This window comes from Podarcis erhardii (assembly GCF_964252035.2).
Source record: "Podarcis erhardii genome assembly, chromosome: 6".
NCBI classification, from domain to species: domain Eukaryota; kingdom Metazoa; phylum Chordata; class Lepidosauria; order Squamata; family Lacertidae; genus Podarcis; species Podarcis erhardii.
Genome location: NC_138510.1, coordinates 77,262,341 through 77,281,480, shown reverse-complemented (window position 1 = coordinate 77,281,480; position 19,140 = coordinate 77,262,341). Strand labels below are relative to the sequence as shown.

General features: G+C 42.0%; 1 protein-coding gene across 1 annotated transcript in view; it reads right to left on the bottom strand.

The window, feature by feature from the left end:
• Positions 1 to 19,140, bottom strand: part of ABCA4 (ATP binding cassette subfamily A member 4) — a 101,765-nt gene that overhangs the window by 23,035 nt on the left and 59,590 nt on the right. The window contains exons 17-25 of the mRNA XM_081865624.1: positions 17,065 to 17,269; positions 15,087 to 15,185; positions 10,835 to 11,050; positions 8,144 to 8,321; positions 4,485 to 4,616; positions 3,650 to 3,789; positions 2,712 to 2,849; positions 1,994 to 2,187; positions 259 to 349 (exon numbers count right to left, since the gene is read on the bottom strand). Coding sequence (XP_081721750.1) covers positions 259 to 349; positions 1,994 to 2,187; positions 2,712 to 2,849; positions 3,650 to 3,789; positions 4,485 to 4,616; positions 8,144 to 8,321; positions 10,835 to 11,050; positions 15,087 to 15,185; positions 17,065 to 17,269 — 1,393 coding nt within the window. The remainder of the gene's footprint in view (positions 1 to 258; positions 350 to 1,993; positions 2,188 to 2,711; positions 2,850 to 3,649; positions 3,790 to 4,484; positions 4,617 to 8,143; positions 8,322 to 10,834; positions 11,051 to 15,086; positions 15,186 to 17,064; positions 17,270 to 19,140) is intronic.

The window sequence follows — 19,140 nt, the reverse complement described above, 5'->3', positions numbered from 1 at the left end:
AAAACACAGGAAGATCTCCCCTGGGTCAGAAGTAGGATCCACCTAGCATCCTGTTTCCGAGGATGACACCTCAGAGAGGCCTCTTAAGAGGGGCACAAGCAAGGCATGAACGCCCTTCCCAGTTTGTTTGTCCCAGCTGCCTCTGAACATGGACACTACATTTAGTTATCATAGTTACGGCCCATGGAGGTATAAGTAACTCAATAAACATTATCATAATGTTGTGCAATGAACAAGTCGGCCAAACCCTGTTCTCACCATCCAGTTCCTGTTCCACAGTTTCGGCTTTGTTTGTGGGCACACAGCTGGAGCAGGAACATGAGCATTTGGATCCCAGGCTGCAAGAGGTCTAAAATCAGATAAGCAAGAGGAAGGTGAATGAGGAACAAGTCACATTATCAGCTTCAATGTGATCATAATACGCACCAAGTATAGTGTTTATCAGGAATGATTGCTGATCAGGCTTTCCAAATAATTGTTTTCAACCTTTGTTGAACCAGCTATTCTTGGAAACTGCTTGATACTTCGGTTGGGAGTTCCTAGGAGTTGGCAATTTTGTAGGCATGCCTTTTATAGTGTTCCTTGTATTTTGCAGTTCAAGGCTGCCCTATCGTAAGTCACATGCAATCGTTAAAATTACCTTGTGGACAATGGTGGAAAGGTGAGCTGGAAACCTTAAGAGGGAAAAACAAATAAATATGGAGAATAATAAGGGCTTGTGTAACCTTTGTATTCAAGTGGTACTGCAATGTACGCTGTTCTTGATTATGAGTGAGGACATGAGAACATAAGACAAGCTGGCTGGATCAGGCCAGTGGCCCATGTTGTCCAGCCATTGATAGCTTTATCCTCCATGAGTTCATCTTATCATTTTTTTTAAGCCATCCAAATTCGTGGCCACCTCTGCTACCTGTGGCAGCAAGTTCCACTCTTTAACTAAGCTCTCCTTATTTCTGTCCTGAATCTCCCAACCTTCCTCTTCACTGCATGTCCACGACTTCTAGTGTCATAAGTTACGGAGAAAAACTTTTCTCTATCCAATTCATCAACGCCATACATAATCTTATAAATATCTCTTACAGTGGTACCTCAGTTTACGAACTTAATCCGTTCCTGAAGTCCGGTCTTAAACCAAATCCGTTCTTAAACCAAAGCGTGCTTTCCCTAATGAGGCCTCCCACCACCGGTGCCCTTCCACCATTCGGCTTCCATTCGTAGACCAAGGTAAGGTTCGGAAACTGAAACACTACTTCCAGTTTTGCAGAGCCCGTAAACCGAATAGTTCATAAACAGGGCTGTTCGTAAACCGAGGTACCACTGTACTTGCCCTTCTATAAACTAAAAAAATCTCAAATGCTGCAACTTTTCCTCATAGACAACCCCCCCCCCCCTTATCATTTTGGGCATGCAAAATGATTTGAGGAGATGCAGACTAGAATTCACTGTCTGGTGTAACTAACGTGAATGAGCTTTCTTTATATGATATATTAAACCAGCTAACACAGCCGATTAATTAATCACTGTTAACAACCAATACATTACAAAGAAAGGTAAGTTGTCTTATTGCTCAGAAACAGCTTCTGGTTTACACATAGGAACTTTCAGATCAAGGGCTTGTTTCATCATAGCATTTCTTGTTCTTTATTTTAGACTTTTAGGTTTTGAAAACACTGAGTTAGAGCTGCATGGTCTTTTTTCAGCATATTATCATCTTCTTATGCGTTCTATGGTGTCAATGAAGTAGGAATTATAGAACCTCACTGGCAAACCTTCAAGGATGCAGAGCTGGAGAGAATTCTGAACAATTGCGGACAGGAAAGGTCAGTTACCTGTCCCTGATTAATCAAAGTGCCTCTTGTTCCTCCCCCCCCCCCCGATTAAGCAGAATGTATACAAATAAAATGTCACTCGCAGTGCACTGTATTTGTATTTGAATATTGGGGGATGAATAATGCTTACAGGTTACTTGTGCAAAATGGTGCCAAACACTTACAGCCTCCTTTCCTCCACTGTCTTGGATGTTTTTCATCTTGCGGACTAAGGTGAGATAGAAGCCTGTGCCAAAGGAATTCTTTAGGAAAACAGGGGATCCTGAGCAGTGCAGCCTTCCCTGGGAAATGATAGCAACCCGGTCGCCAAGGATGTCTGCCTCATCCATGTGGTGAGTAGACAGAATGATGGTTCTCCCTAAATGGGATCAAAAAATAGTAAATCACCTGTGAAAACACTGGCTGCAGGCCTCTTGTCTATTATATAATCAGACATTACTTAATAACCTTAGGGAGTTAGCATGCAAAAGCTTGACAGTCAATAACATAGGGCAATTATGTAAAGCTGAGAGGCTGGGGCAGATATTCCACCCACCCAAGGGGGAAAAAATATCTAAGCATTGTCACCGCTACTAACAATCAACAACTACGTAATTTGCTGAATTTAGCCAAAACAGATACTCAGTGCACTGCATATGCAGAGCCTATAATCTGTCAATCTTTGCTGCCTTTTTATTTGAATGGGAAGATTCCTTCATAGTTCTTCAGAAAGAATGTATAATTATTAACAGGTAGATGGACCACAAATTGCAGCCTTAGACAGTGAGAGATCAAGCACAGTCTGCTTCGTCTGAAATCCACGGTCCTTTTCTGTGTATACACACAGAGAGAGACTGCTATCTTTACATCATCAAGAAGCTTTTCATCCCGAGGACAAATTACCTGAACGATACTTCAGCAGGAGGTCCCAAATGGATCGTCTGGAATACGGATCAACTCCTGAAGTGGGTTCATCTAGGACAACCACTTTTGCTTCACCTACAAACGCGATGGTGACGGACAGTTTTCGCTGCATGCCACCTAAGGAAAACGAGAGAGCAGCTAGAGTCAGCTAGAGGAAAAAGACTGCTCCTCAACAAGCAATAATCAAATATTTAATGTAACAGACGATTTAGCACTTAAAGGCTGACATGTTAAATGTAGGATAAGCTTTTTGTAGACCAGAGACCACTTAAAAGCTTAAGCCGCAATAAATGCGTTAAGACTGCAAGGCGCCACAAGACTCCTGCCTGATTCTGATACAACAGGCAAAACACTGCTGTTGCTTTGGGATTTCTTAAAAAGCTATATTCTGCTTTACCATATAAAATATGGTAAGCAGCTCACAAAGAAAACGACAAAGAACATCAACATGCAAAATAGGTTGAAAGCAAAAGCACATTTCTTCAATCCTTCAGAGAAATTAGATATCTGAGCATAGAATATCCCAGTCTCAGGAATGGCTCAGACCATGTGAACATCACATCCTTTTTAGCCTTAGGATAAGCAAACAACATGCAGTCACAGAGGGAGAATACTCCTCTGTTATGTATCAGTGAACAAAACCATATGTGGGGAAGACCCTGTTATAAAATAAAGTGATGTAGCTTCATCAGGTGGTGGGCTTCTCATGCCACTAAGAGGTGCAAAAATATCAGCTATTTAATCATGCACTCTACTTTTTACTGTACTTTTACTACAATTTTGCCAATATGTGCTGGGATGAACATGGGTGAGGTTAAACAGAGCATCTAACTCTGCCCTCAGAGGCAGCAGTGAATGATTAATATTCAAGAGCTAAAAAGGCGCACAGGACTTTGAGGGTTCAAACCTTTGGATACCTGATAAGTTTTGAGCCTCTTCATTCCTTTTATGTGGAAGGCCTATGTCCTCCAGCATCATTTCCATTTCCAGTTCTGCCTCTTCTCTGGTTCTCCCTTTTAGCTGGGCATAAAACAGGATGTGTTCTGCAACAGTAAGGCTATAGAAAAGAAACGGTGCTGTTTTAAGTTGGCCAAAAGAGACAAAGCATGTTGCACTATTATACTGTAGAAACAAGACGCAAAAGCTTCCACCCACAGAGAGCTGAAGCCATTTTGACAGAGAGGCCTCTGCTGTAAGCTCATCTGGTACAAGGTTCCTGAAACGATTCAGAAGCTTGCAAACCTTGTTTATCCAGAGGTGACATAAGGGAAAAGGGAATACAGTACTATAATGTCAGAGCTAAGCTTTTCTCTAACCACTTCTGTCTACAACCTAGAAGATTTTGTGAGGGGGAGAAGAAGAAGTAACAGTCCGCTGGAAATGCAACATCATCATAGAAAAAGTTGTGCAGGTTCAAAACGGATTGGCTCTCTTCTTCCCTCAAAATGGTAACAAACACCCATTAACTCGCCTCTGAGTTGCAGAGTGATGTAATCCTTTTGAGTCTCAGTGTTGACATTTTGCCTAAGTTCATTCCCACGAGTGTGAATTATGGTCCTAACTAAAGCCTAAATAATTATCACAGAGCAAAACTAACACAAGCACACTTTCATGTTGGGGTTGCTTGTATCAATGTGTGTCTGCTAGGCGAACAGAAGACTTGCATCAGGTAGTCAGAACAATTACAGCCTTTCAAGTTAGGAAACACATTACTTGGAAGCAAGTTTGAAGCAAATCCCTGGCAGCACTTACTGATTGAACAAGATGTTGTACTGAGGGCACATGCCTAGACTCTGCTGTATGGAGTCCAAGTCTGTATGGATGTCTTTCCCACCAACCAGTATTGTTCCAGATGTAGGTGGAAACAGACCAGTGAGGATAGACCTAGCCAAACAACATGAGAAACAGGTAATGTTTATCAATAATTATACAGCCGTTATTTACCACCACCCCCACCCCCCAAAAAAAACCAAAGCAGTATCAGATAAGTTGAGATAATGTCCTGGGGCACCACTAGGTGGCACTTTTGTCTATAGACACGTTTTGGAAAAAATGCAAATCTAAAGGCAGCTTTACAGATCTGCTTGCTGAATCTAAACTTAAGAATGAACAAGGGGAGAACAGCATTAAGTCATTATTATTAGTTCTGCTGAGCTATATCATTAAAGGGATACTGAAAGAAAAACGGTTTAAGTTTTATTTTTGATAAAAACTATCAGAACATAACTCTGTTTTTTCTTTCACAAAAGACTTTACATGAGATCTGAGGAGGCTGTAGGCAGAACCTGAAACACTTGTAATACTGAGACGGTTTTAGTCAAAAATTAAATAACTTGCATTTTCAAATGGAAGTTTATCTGTTCCTTGCAAATGCAACCCTTGGAACATTAAAACAAAAACATTTCATCCTGGCTCTGCAACTGGAAGTAAGACTGACTGGGCCTAGGAAAGGAATAAAAAAGGTAAAGGACCCCTGACAGTTAAGTCCAGTCGTGAACGACTCTGGGGTTGCGGCGCTCATCTTTCAGTTTTTTGCACCAGTCTGCATTTTTTTTAAATGAAAAGTCATCAGTGAATATCTTCTAATATGCACACATTTGTGTGCAATTTTGCCTACTACAGAAACCTGCAATTTACACAGTTGTTATATTTTTGGGTATTGCACCTAAAGCCAAAATTGCATATAGTCAAAACGCATTGGATTTCCAAAGTCACTTTTCCTGGAACCCTGTCCCCTGCACATAAAACTGAATGTTAACATGTTGCCAACATGCACATTTTATGCGCGCTTTGATCTAGAATAAGTATTATATATATATTTGGCACACATTGCTTGGATGAATAACTACATTGCAAAATTCAGAGAAGTGTGAATTTTGAAGGATGGCTGTGTTTCAGTTCCTGCATTGTTTTGGAAAGGGCAAATCAGGTTGTTTCACCTTAAAATGTGAACCACGTCTAATTTCTCCCCCATCTCTACCCTTGGAGTGGTGGCACTCGGGGGTGGGGGGACAACAAGCAGGCACAGGATAGGGGAAGCAGCCTTTTTCTTGCTGATCCTCCCCCCTTTCAGCGCTTCCCACCCCTGAATTCCCCATTGATCTTGTCAAACATGGGATGGGGCACACACATTTGCAAAGATAATGTCTGTTCCAGCCCAAGAACAGAACCCAAGAGAACATAATGTGCAGCTCATATTGCAGAAAACCCCCAAAGTACAAGCTAAGTGACAAGAAAGGAAAGATGGAGCAGATCTGCAGTGTCCACAGTTTTTGAAAAACTGACCTGGCCACAGCATATAATAGCTACTCAGGAAGAAACCTGGGGGCAGTAGAAACCGAAAGCCAAGGAAATGTTTGTCCAGACCCCTGAGAAACAATGCACCTGGAACTCTCCTAGGCCCGAGGGGCATATCAACTTTGCTGACTTCATTGCTTTTTCAATTCTTTCAGACTAAAGACTCCCCGTCTCTCTGAGCATATTTAAGAAGACCTGACCCCAGGAAAAAAATGCTGCTCTTTCAGAGAGACATCTGCTTTTGTTTCTCCTATTACTTCCACTTTTATAAGATAGGCATTTCCTTCTCCCGAGGTCTTGGAATTATCCCCCCCCACCCCCGCACAAGCCAATGTGATCACCGATAAGGGTAATCCATGTTTATAATTCACACTAGTTAAGACGGGAGAGTAAGAGCAATCCTCTGTAGGAAACGACGATTACCTTCATTTTAAGCAATATTTACTGCTGTATCTAAAACCAGAACTGCCCCAGGAAACAAAATATATGGCTATGTAAATTTACAATACATGCAGAAATTAAAATAAACCCCAATACCTAACTATGTGCCTGGGCTGCAAAGCAGAACAGGTTACTAGGAGAGTTACTAGGAGAGTTGATTAAATGGACCGAATCACTATGACAACAACAATTGGCATGCAATTTAGAGCGGAACACACACACATATTTTTGGGTATTGCACCTAAAGCCAAAATTGCATATAGTCAAAACACATTGGATTTCCAAAGTCACTTTTCCTGGAACCCTGTCCCCTGCACATAAAACTGAATGTTAACATGTTGCCAACATGCACATTTTATGCACATTCTCCATATTGTTCTTAGCTATGCCTACCCAAGTATAATTGTCAGCAGCAATAAGCATTTAAGGTTATTGTGTCTATCTTTTGAGCCACACACATTAGAGAATTTCAGATTTGTTTGTGAAATGAAGAACCGTTCAGTGAAATTAACAGGAACTAGCATCAGAGCAGAGAGATAAATGCAAGCTCAGCCTCCTGTCATCTCTAGTGATGTTAGTGAATTTTGTAACTACTTGGCTCAGCACATGAGCTTGTCCATTTTAGAATGCTCAGCTTTATTGTGAATTGAATACCATTTTCCTGAGAAGTTCTTCTCTGGCTCAGAACGTTTAATGAGATTCTGCTGACCAAGCGCCCCAAACCTACTGCACTTTAAAAAAAAAAATATGTTCATTGCTTACTCTTCACTAATCATGTGATGATTACTGCAAACTACCAGATCACCTGATAAACAAAGAGCAGTTTGTTTAGTGAGAATCTATGAGGGTCAATCACTTTCCTTGATTGTTCTTTACATGCATTTGGTTGTGGTTAGTGTCCCGTATCTAGATTGAAACCCCTCTCTTGTTCTCAGGTGTGTTTGTTGGTGATGATAGTGGCAGTGGTTTAACTTTCCATCATGGCTGATTCTCCACTGGGGCACAGGAAACTAAATTACAGTCTCAAGGCCAAAATGATCACACCTGCATACACACCAATGCCAACATGACAAGTCTGGAGAGAACGCTAAAAAAAATACACAAATATTTTCTGAATACAGAGACCACTCTGAACCACCAGGAGCTCACTTATCAGCAGGTTTACCCTCCTCCTTCATCCCACACATACTACCTGCAGCACTTCATTTCAGAAAGTGTTTGCTGAGGTTACAGGTGTGAAATGTATCTTCACTCTTCAACTCTTATCTGTAACTGGAGTTTTACAAGCCACACCTTCTTTTCCCTCCCTCCCTTTTTAAAAAGGGCATTACAACCTAGTTTTGTCTTATTTTCAGTGAACTAAAATTATGACTATAACTTAAGAATAATAGCAAAGGTGGCTATGCATAAAACCTGTACCTTTGCAAGTATAGTGTGTGTGTGTGTGTGTGTGTGTGTGTGTGTGTGTGTGTAATGTTAGTATATAGCATAAGAGGCCAGCATCTTGATGAAACTAAGCAGGTCTGGATCTGCTAAGTGCCCAGATGGGTGGCCACCTGGAAACCGTGTCTGCCACCTTGGGTTCCATGATGGAAGGAAGGCAGAATATCAAGTGCAAGAAAAAAACATATATGGAATTAGCAGCATGATAATCTTATCTCAGACTGACTCACATAGTGGTTGTCTTCCCAGCTCCGTTGTGGCCAAGAAAAGCAGTGATCTGACCCTCATAGAACGTAATAGTCATTCCGTCAACAGCTGGCTTAGAGCAACCGGGGAAGATCTTCACCAGGTTCTGAATACACACGCCTGGGACCAGACCAGAAGGCTCCTCTTCAAAGTGCAAGTTTGCTTGAAACAAAGATTTAAAAAAAAATTAAAAATTAAAAATTAATGAAACAACTGCAGAGGTGAGCTGTAGAGGTGTGTGATTACAGCTCTAAGACAACACAGCATATTATAATTGTTAGAAGCAGCAGTTGCATTGCAACACATTCTGGTTCACCATCCCCCTAACGGTACACTTTTCCCCCCTGGGTTGCATCATGGTTAGCCCACAAAGAATCGGACCTGAAGTGATTTCTGTAGAAACCATCAAGTCAGAGCTAACAATAATGGTCATGGGCATTTGTTGCTGACGAAGCTTTCATGGACCTTCTACCACACTGAGGATCGCCCTTGGCCATTACGAATATTCATATTAGAACTACTTTAAATTGCTCCACTTGCTGATATAGCCAACTATGTGGTAAGCTGAGAACCAAGTCAAAATTTCTGATAAGAGACTTATGAGAAGGTAAGTTCTGAGAATTCCCCCTCCCAAACATACAAAGGGCATTTTTTTTCAGCCACCAATTGAACCCCCAACCTCCCTGAGGGTGCAGGGGAACGCAATCTGCAAACTGACCAGCAACTGTGCACAATAGTTCACTACAGAGTCACAGCCATGGCACAGAGCAATTTAAAGTGGCCTCTTATGGTGCACAGGAGAAAGCAGCAGGAGGCCTTTATCAGCAGTGACAACAAAATCTGGCATGTAAATAATCCATCTGTCCATTTGAAAACTTTATTTTTTTCTTATTCCACTCCTCCCCACACAAAAAAGGGAACAGAATGAGATCACCAGAGTTTAGAATAACATTGTTTTCTTTTTGTCTTGGTGGGAGAAACTCACCCTTGTGCAGGAGGAAAGATCAAGGCCTGGGTTTCCCACTGAATACAGACCATCCAGAAGACTGAGCTCATAAGACTGCCATTTTAAATGCCACCATGGGGACTGTTTTATTTTGCTTAATTCTGGGCCAAAGAAACAGCCTTTGAAGTAAACGACCCCCTTGGGCATTTGAGATGATGTAAATCAAGAGCCTTTTGACTTGTGTTTATCCAAGTTACCTTAAGATTTGCAAGGGGAGTTTCCATAAGGGTTTGCTTACTTAACTTTTCAGGATCAGAAGAGTTATGTTAGGGTGCAGTCAACTCAGTCCAGGCATGTCCCTTTCTACTAATAAGGTATTGCTGAGAAATGTATGTGACTCTCCTGCCCTATTTTTTTGTTTTTTTAAAAAACCTTCCTTCCACTTGCAGTCTGAAGTGACCTAACGGGACACAGGTTTACAACCAGGACTTCATGCGGGCTTCTGATGACATATTCAGCATTCAGGTTTGATGGGCAAAACTTGGAAGAAGAGAGGCTTGGATCCACCCTAAGCTACCAGACTCAGGCTGACATAGCAAGGCACCAGAGTGCCTTTTCAATCAGGTATGATGGGCTGGAGACATGAGAACACAAGATGTTTTGTGCGTACATTTTCAACGCAGGTATTTGTGTTGGTGGGACAGCAGTATATTTTAAATTTAAAATTCATTACTTTTTTTTTAGCAAGAAAACATGGAGCACTGCAACATGGATAGCTAGTTTTAGTCATCAGTCATCTGTGCAGGATATTTTTTAAGTTTCTTGATACTACTGCTGCATAAAGTCCTTGGATTTAATACTACAAAGATATATGAAAGTTTCTAGAACATGGAATTAGCTTTCCCCGTTCAAAATACAATAAAGGAAGCTAAGAAGATATACAATTCAATGGATCCTGAATTATGTTCTTTTCAAAAACACATTCATCACACGAGCTGCCTAAAGGTCACAGGTTAGAAAAGGGAATGTCAGTTATTTATTCTAAGGCAGGCTAACTTCTGCAGAGTTTGGGGACTTGCAGCAATCTGGGGAACAAGCCAAGAAGGTGCTAGGAGGAGATGTGGTAAAGAGATCTTTGCTTCTTGACAGACTAGATCTTTTTGAAGGAAGACCCCTGCTTTCATTCACCCACCATCACACAGGATGAACCCAAATGACCTGGGGTTTCATTCAATAAGTTTGAAATAATGTGTGCTCGTGCTCAGTGCTTGAATCACCAGCTTTTCACCAAATGCAAAAACTCCAGTTCTGCAGAAGGTGACTCCCTGTGTCCAAATATTGCTTCAGAGGGTCAAGCTTGCACAGCAAAGAGAATCAAGCAGAAGTCCCCCCCCCCCGGCCTGTATCACGTCAGTGTGCATACTATGTTTGAATGCTGACCCATTTAAAAAGGTTTATAGATGTCTGAGAGGAAGCTAGACCGAACTGTTCACCCTGATTGTGCTAGTTTTGTAGGCCAACCTCCAATGAAGAGTTATTCAGACTGTTTTGTTGGAATTGGCCCTCCTAGGACAATAAAGTGAAATGCCTCTACTATGCTACACCCACCTGGAGCTATTCACACACCACCACATAGGCAGACAAACGAACTGGCAACAAAGAAGCACATCAAAGTTCAAATGTATAACACAAAAAGAGTTGCGATTACTCCGCTTCTCTCTCTCCTTACTAGTCATTTCATCTTTGCCTTTTGCCTCTGCCTCAGGCTTCCCCTGCTCGATGTACTCTGGTTTCCTTTTGTGTTTACATTTGTTTTCTTTACCATCCTTCTTCAACGGGCTGTCTGTCTGGGTTTTCCCTCTGTCGGGTTCATCAGCCATGGACTTTCTCATCTCTTCTTCTTCAGCCTTCATGTTGACGCTGCCTTCCTTCTCTGAACCTTTGTCTAGGTTAATCAGAAATGAAGTCATTTTTAAAAGGCAACCACTGCTGTCAGCCTTGAGTACACACTACACCTTTATAGCACATTTGAAGCATACTTCCCCACTCAAATAATTCTGGGCATTGTAGTTTGTTAAGGGTTGCTAGGCAGTGTAACTTTTTGAGGGGTAAACTACCATACCCATAATTCTTTGAGAGGGGGTGGAAAGGTAGCTTTGTGAGGGATAAACTACAGTTCCCAGGATTCTTTGGTGGAAGTACTATGATTTAGACGTGCTTTCAATGCATGGTGATCTTAAGTTTCATTTAAACAGCAACATTTAACAGAAGACTGTGTGTGTGTGTGTGTGTGTGTGTGTGTGTGTGTGTCACGACCACCAGAAGGCACATGCCTAAATAGTGAAGGCCATTTGGTTGGGTATAGGTCTTTTAAAATACAAAGAATTGTTAAGTAAACTACAAAACGCCAGGAACTTCTTGGCCCTTGTCTAACAAAGCTTAAGGAGAAGCATTCTATGCGATTTAAATCTCTTTTTTTATAGCTCTTCTAGAGGACTAGAACCTTAAATGAGAGATTTTAAAACTTCACAATAGGAAGTTTTGTTCCTAAATCACAATGACTGCAAGTGAGACTCAGAAAACAAGATTAAATTGGATGCGATTCTTACTACTACAGAGTGTTTCCTATTTCACTATGTATTGTGTTCACAGAGTACTTACTGCCTCAGTGATCAGGGTGTGCTTTGCATTCCTGTGATGTTCAAGTCCTTGCTCTGTTAGCTTGTTACACACAAGTGGCAAGGTGAGCCAATCACTTGCCTCATCTCCCAGTGTCACAGCACTTCTTGCATTTTCCCTATCAGTGTATTTGTGGCCACTGTCCCATGGTAGGAGGGGGCACCTGCACTGATACAGGTTTAACCCAGGTGTTTTATTGGCTGCCAACACATGTGTCGAATAACCAGGTGAGGCCGTAAAACACCAGGCAGATGGTGATTCTAAGGACATGACATGGAATGCCCTACTCTGTTGTTAAAAGATTTAAAGCAGCCATTATCTGCCTCAGGTTCCCCAATGTCGTTGGACTACAACTCCCATCACCCCTAGCTAGCAGGAGCAGTGGTCAAGGATGAAGGGAGTTGTAGTCCATCATTATTCGGGGATCGAGAAAGGCTGAACTGAAGCTGGCAACATTTTTAAAATAATGCCTTTCAGTGGGCTTTGCTGATGCTCTCAACATGAAGATCCATGCTTCTACTGCTGATTACTTATTCCATTTAGGAATTGCTTACTAAAACAGATCCCAGAGCAATTTACAGGAAAAACATATGAACAATTGCATATATAAAAGCAATGACAGATATGGAAAAGCAAACAAGAGAAATGTTGAAAGGACAAAAGAGAGGATCAAACAGTTGTGCACTAATTTCTAAGTCAGGACTGTGGGCTGGATGTGGCCCTCCAGGCCTCTCTACCTGGCACTTGGAACTCTCTCCAAGCCTCACTCCTTATTAGGCCTGTCTCACACCCTCCTGCAGTGTTTTTGCTTTACTGGATTATGTCCTTTAACTCTGATAATGGCTCTTCATTGCCTGGGTGGAGGAGAGTTTGTTGTGTGAATGCATGTAGCCTACTGCACAAAGGTAGCAGTTGCGTTAATTGTTCTGCCCACCTTACCCCCAAAACCCATCAATGCCTTAAAAAGCTTTGCCTAAATCTTCCTCGTAGTATATAGCCTTGCAAGGTTGCTTTGATATAGTGCATCCTGGAAGCTGGAAAACATAAGCAATGTCAATAGTAACAAACAGATGCATCCTCTGTTCTTCTGAATTCCTCTCACAGGACATCTAGTGGGAAAGCTGTACTTTCAGCTGAGAATGCAACAAAAGCAAATCCACTTCCAAGGGGGGCAATGTTGCTGCCCTTTTCCCCGCTCTGACCCTAACATGTGCCATGACTGGGATGGTGCTGGTGGGAGAGGTTTCAGGTTGTTTGCAGAGGGGATTAGCCTCCTGCTGGCCCAGAAGTACCTTCATCTGCTGAGAACCAGATTCAAACAGCCTGTCATAGCCTGTGAAGTACTATGGCAGCGAGAAATGGAACAGCCATACAAATAACAGATTTTCTCCTCCCTTCTCTGTAGTATAGCAACAGTTTGTCACTGTGGTTTTGTGGATTCATATGACCATTCCCAGGGACCCAACGGAGGACATAACATCTGACCAGGTTCTTCCTTGGATGTATCAGAAATCTGAAGAGGTGCTGTGTCAATGAGATGTTGCTAGGAAGTTAAACCCAAGCCAGGAATGCAGATGCATCAGCACCTTAAAGGTTATCAAATTTATCATGGCATATGCTTTGTGGACTTTGCTAAATGAACGCAGTATCATCCAGTTACAGGTGTATAAATATATATATATAAGCATCATTTCTCTCTTTTTTGGGGGGGGGGGGCAATAAATGTAAACCATGAGGTCAAAGGGAAATGAAATGTAGAAAAGCACAAGCGATTGGTAAATGAAATGTAGAAAAGCCCAAGTGTGTGGTAATTCAGGGGAGGGGGGGGAATACATCCTGGCATTGATATGTCAATTAACACATATAATGTGCTCAAAATCCTTTGTCTCGGTTCAGTCGATAAGTGATAGCACTAAACCTCTTGGTGTGTTGTAATTCAGTAGTTTCACCATGCAGTCTTCGTTTGAAGTTCCTTTGCTCCATTGCTGGCCATGCTGAGGCTTGAAATTTTCACACTGGCTTTTCAATATCGCAGTTTCTGATGTCAGACTTCTGCCCATTTATTCTTTTGCACAGGCCTGTTGCAGGAGGTCTTTCTGGCAGATGATGGCATGTATCACAATGGAAGATGATCACATGAATGAACTTGGTATTGTTGGCAGAGTAGACATTGGGCAGAGTTGACATATAGGTCTGATCCCTGTGCCTGCAGCTCCATTTTGTGACCTGTTGTTGCTGTTTTAAGGAGGGAGGTTCTCTGTAAGCAAGTACATGCCCACCTCCAATGGTATGTGAGAAAGAAGTGCAGTTGTCCAGCATGGGCTCCACATAGATCACCAATGATACTTTTGAAACTACATGTACAAATATTCAGGTTCACACTTCATGCATCTGATGAAGTTGGGCTGTAGTCCATGAAAGCTTATGTCATAACAAATGGTTAGCTTTTAAGATGCTGTTAAGTCTCTTGTAGGCTTTTGCTAAAAATGCAGGAAACAAATCTGCCTCTATGTGTCTTGGATGTGTGCATCAGTTCCCAAATGGTCAGGATTCAAGAACACGCCTGTCTCAAATGGACTGAAGCACATTGCCTTTCTATTATGCATCTCTTGGTAGATGGGAGAGCATCCTTCTCCATGTCTGCTCCAGTCTCAGGTTGCTGCTGAAAAAAGGCAGCATCAGAAAGAGTGGACCTGGATCTTCCAACATATTTGCATTGAGAAAATAGATATCGTGAGACTAAAGGGAACATAGGTCGTCTTTGAGTATCAGGCTTAGTTCAGACCACTTGCAAAAGCGTTGGTCACATCTGCGTGTTGCACCAGTTTTAGCCCTTGTTTGGGGACACGTCAGAAGTATGGTTTCACTTGGGGTGGGGGGCAGGAGGGAAGGGAGATTACAGAATATTTCCAGGAACAGTGAAATGCTATACCTGATGTTCAGAGTCACTCCAGTGCCAGCTCAGTTAACATCAGAATCATGCTACTTCCTTCAGCAGTTGCCATAATAGTCCTTGTCAACTATCTCCAGACAGATCAGTAAGAGAGACATGATTTGCAGGCCGCCAGTTAATCTCAGCATAATTTAGAAAGATTTCAGACAGAACCCCGACTCGCTCTCCGGCAACACTTTTAATAACAGTGGGCCACTCAGAGTTCAAAGCCACCTGCTAAGATTCCCACTGTAAGCCTGTGTCTAATCTTTACAATGGCTCCCATAATGAATGCAGGAGAGCATTCGCCTCTAAACGGATCAGCGGTTCTCAAGTTATTTCTGAACACCAGTTTTTCCACATAACTCACCATCCACAGTTGTTGTTTTCTCAGCCTTTGGGTGCCCTGACCCTAGCCAGTAAGACTGCTGGAAAGGGAAATACCAAGGCCGTGGTATCCCATAGTCTCCTGAAACAAAAACAAGTTGGTAGGGTGCATAAACCTCTTTGTGTTTTGCCATGGGGAAGAACCCATCTATGCAAATCTTACACTGCAATAATTACTTGGCGTTTCATTAGCAGCAAACATTGCTGTGCACTAGAAGTTCAAACAAAGCACAGCCACCCACCACCCTCTTGGCTATAAAGTTTTTTTACAGAGGGAAAGGGACAGAGGGAGAATAACCACATTCCCGATTGCTTTTGTTTTCAAAACTGAAACTCAATTTAATTAAGGAATTAAGCTATTCCCCAGACCAGGGATTGGTTGAATCTTTAATAAGCAGGCAGTGAAAGCCTGTACAGTATGTGTTCTGCCTAAGGCAAGGTTTGAAACAGGGATTTCCTAGCTCACTTTCTTAGCCACTACATCATCAGTTACACTATTACTCTGCATTCCATTACACTATGAAGTGACTTGATTCCTGTGGGCAAATCCTACCCTCAAAGTTAATTTCCAAATTCCAAAGATTAAGGGGCCACTGCAGATGAAACTGTCCAGCTGCCTTAAAAGATTTCATTCTATCTCTCTTTCTGCAGTGTCGGTGGCTCTTAAGAGAACTATCCTCCTGGTGTGCTGTGTAGCAGGGCACCAGAGAAGGAGGAACAGACCTCCTTCCCTTTTGTGCTGCTCCTGCTTCCAGTCAGTACATTTTTAACAGGAAGGGGGGGGGGTCTGGGAGGGATGATGTTTTGTGGATCAGGTGGGAATTCTTCTCCAGCTCAGATTTTAATCCCTAGGCTCATAACACTTGCCTCTTATTTCGGGCTATCTTTAAGAGCTCCTGAAGCTCATACCCAAACCAAGACATAGCAAGCTGGATCTGCGTCTGTACTAAGGATGTTTTCTTTGATGACCTTACATAGGGGTGGGAAACTCCCCGCCTTCCACCACAAGCCAGCCAATCATCACAATGACAATAGGTGATCTATTTTTGCCTGTGCAGATGGTCAGCTAACTGTAGCCACTTCCATAGCTCTGTGTGCAGTGCTTTGCAAGTCCCAAGAACCAGTTTACAAAGCACTGTACACACAGCTTTGCAGGTGCAGGCAGTCAACCCCCCCTGCAGCCCAGTGGTTTCTTTATCTTCCCTGCACCCTGTGTCATATATGATGTCATGTGGGTGTTCCCCCCCACCAAAAAAAAATTACCTCGTGGGACAAATAGGGAGGGTTTGGTAAACGATATGAAAATGCTTTTTTAAAGTTCCTTAAAATAGAGTAGATTACAAGTCTTTTACAGAAGGGGAAAGGCTCTGAAACAATCCGGTGGTAACCAGCGTCATTTTTAGAAACCCGTATAAGAGGGAAATCAAGGGTAAGGTGGGAGATTACCTTGTTCAGATAAGATCTTTTGTGGTGCTTTGTTTTAGCTTTTGAACACATATAATATGCAGCAGGACAAGTTTCTTAAAATGCCATAAAATGCTTCTGAACAAAAGCAAAAGAATATAAGATCATATGATATGTTCTCCTGCCAAATTGCAAATAGTGGCCCAAGACTTACTTTGCCCTTTTGCCCTTGTGCATAATTTGCCAAAATGCTGACAGCAGTGACAAGACACCATAATGTAAGGGACAGGGACCAAAATTTTATATTCAAGGCTATAATCATGTTTATTAACTGCCTTTTTGCAGTGGTAGCTACAGAGAGCCACAGGACCTAGTGTTTGCACTAGGTTTCAACTAGTTGGCATTGAACATTCTGAGATGCTATTTATTTGATTTATTTTAATGTTTAGTTAAGCTCTAACTTTAAAACCCAATTCTATTAAAATCACTCTTTAGCAGCAACAGTGTCCATAAGGCTACCTCTATTTAAAATGGGCAGGGAAGAGACATTGCCATACCTGGGAAGACATTATCCAAGTACCAAGCAAGCAATCCATAGATAAAACCATCCAAAACCATCATCTCCATAGAGAACAAGAAACTGTATTGATCTCCTTCTAGTGGGCTGGTTCGGATGTTATCCCACTGTAGCCCAAGGCCTTGCTCTTCATAGCGTGACAAGTATTCTGTACCAAACCCAAATGCCACAGGTGAAAGGAAGCTCTGGAAGAGGAAGAGGAAAGGAGGGTGTCAAGTTACCTTGAATGGGGGGGAAGGGGACTCTTAGCAATGAACATATGGCAGACATAGGAATAAAAAGGGGATGGGTAGATTTCCTTGATTAGTTTTTCCTGAATGATCCACTCCACTCATCTTCCAATATTTTAAATTTCAGAGTGTCTGTATTTGCATTATCCCGCCCCCCTTACAGATAAACATTAACAACTGTGTACATTAAAACATTGTTGTTGTTTTTAAGCTAATGGAAAGCACAGCAATTTTCCAAGACATTTTCAAGCACCCCTAAATTGTTGGAGAATTTTGCCTCCCTACAAAGGTTTATTCAACTCCCTACAAAGATTATTTGGTGAAATCCCCCCTCTCCATTTCCCCACCCACAAATATCAATCAGTCAATCAATCAATCTCTTTTACAGACATAAAAAGCACATCGTATACATATACAACACAGTTAACAAAACATAGTAGGAGATACTTTAGGATAAAACTGTCCATACATCATGAAGTATGAAGATGGTTCTTAGGACCTGTGGTGATATAATTTAATAGTGTCACTCAAAAATCTTGCCACATTCTCCACAACGTCATTACTATAACAGTTCATCAAATAAGATACCCTGGAAGAGTCAGTGTGAAAAATCCCCTCCTTTGATAAGGGGGCCAAATATATTTTTGCATAAAATGGGCAATAAAAATAAAACATGTCTGATGGATTTGACCTGTTTTGTGCCACAAGGGCAGTATATTTCAGAGAGTTGGGTTTTCGAGAATCTACCTTGCAAAACTGCAGATGGTGACATTAAATCTTGTGAGGGAAAGAGCTCTGCGTAGGTGGGGATCGTACAGCTGGTGTAAATATGGAGTGTCCTGGCCAAGCAAGTGTGTAATTCCCAACCCCAATGGGGAACAGGTTTTGTTGGCTGCACGGCAAAGGGTTTGGAATTCAGACTCTAGTATTCTACACTTGATTGTCTGATATGCTTCCAATTGTGGGAGCGTAAGCAGTGACTTGAAGGGCAGTGCCAAAGAATGCTCCAAAGAAGGGCAGTGCCAAAGAATGCTCCAAAGAAGGGCAGTGCCAAAGAATGCTCCAACTACCACACAATTGCACTCATTTCACAGGCTAGCAAGGTTATGCTTAAAATTCTACAAGGAAGGCTCAAGCAGTATACGGACCGAGAACTCCCAGAAGTACAAGCTGGATTTAGAAGAGGCAGAGGAACCAGAGACCAAATTGCAAACATGCGCTGGATTATGGAGAAAGCTAGAGAGTTCCAGAAAGACATCTACTTTTGCTTCATTGACTATGCAAAAGCCTTTGAATGTGTCGACCACAGCAAACTATGGCAAGTTCTTAAAGAAATGGGAGTGCCTGATCACCTCATCTGTCTCCTGAGAAATCTCTATGTGGGACAAGAAGCTACAGTTAGAACTGGATATGGAACAACTGATTGGTTCAAAATTGGGAAAGGAGTACGGCAAGGCTGTATATTGTCTCCCTGCTTATTTAACTTATATGCAGAATTCATCATGCGAAAGGCTGGGCTGGATGAATCCCAAGCCGGAATTAAGATTGCCGGAAGAAATATCAACAACCTCGGATATGCAGATGACACAACCTTGATGGCAGAAAGTGAGGAGGAATTAAAGAACCTTTTAATGAGGGTGAAAGAGGAGAGCGCAAAATATGGTCTGAAGCTCAACATCAAAAAAACAAAGATCATAGCCACTGGGCCCATCACCTCCTGGCAAATAGAAGGGGAAGAACTGGAGGCAGTGAGAAATTTTACTTTCTTGGGCTCCATGATCACTGCAGATGGTGACAGCAGTCACAAAATTAAAAGACGCCTGCTC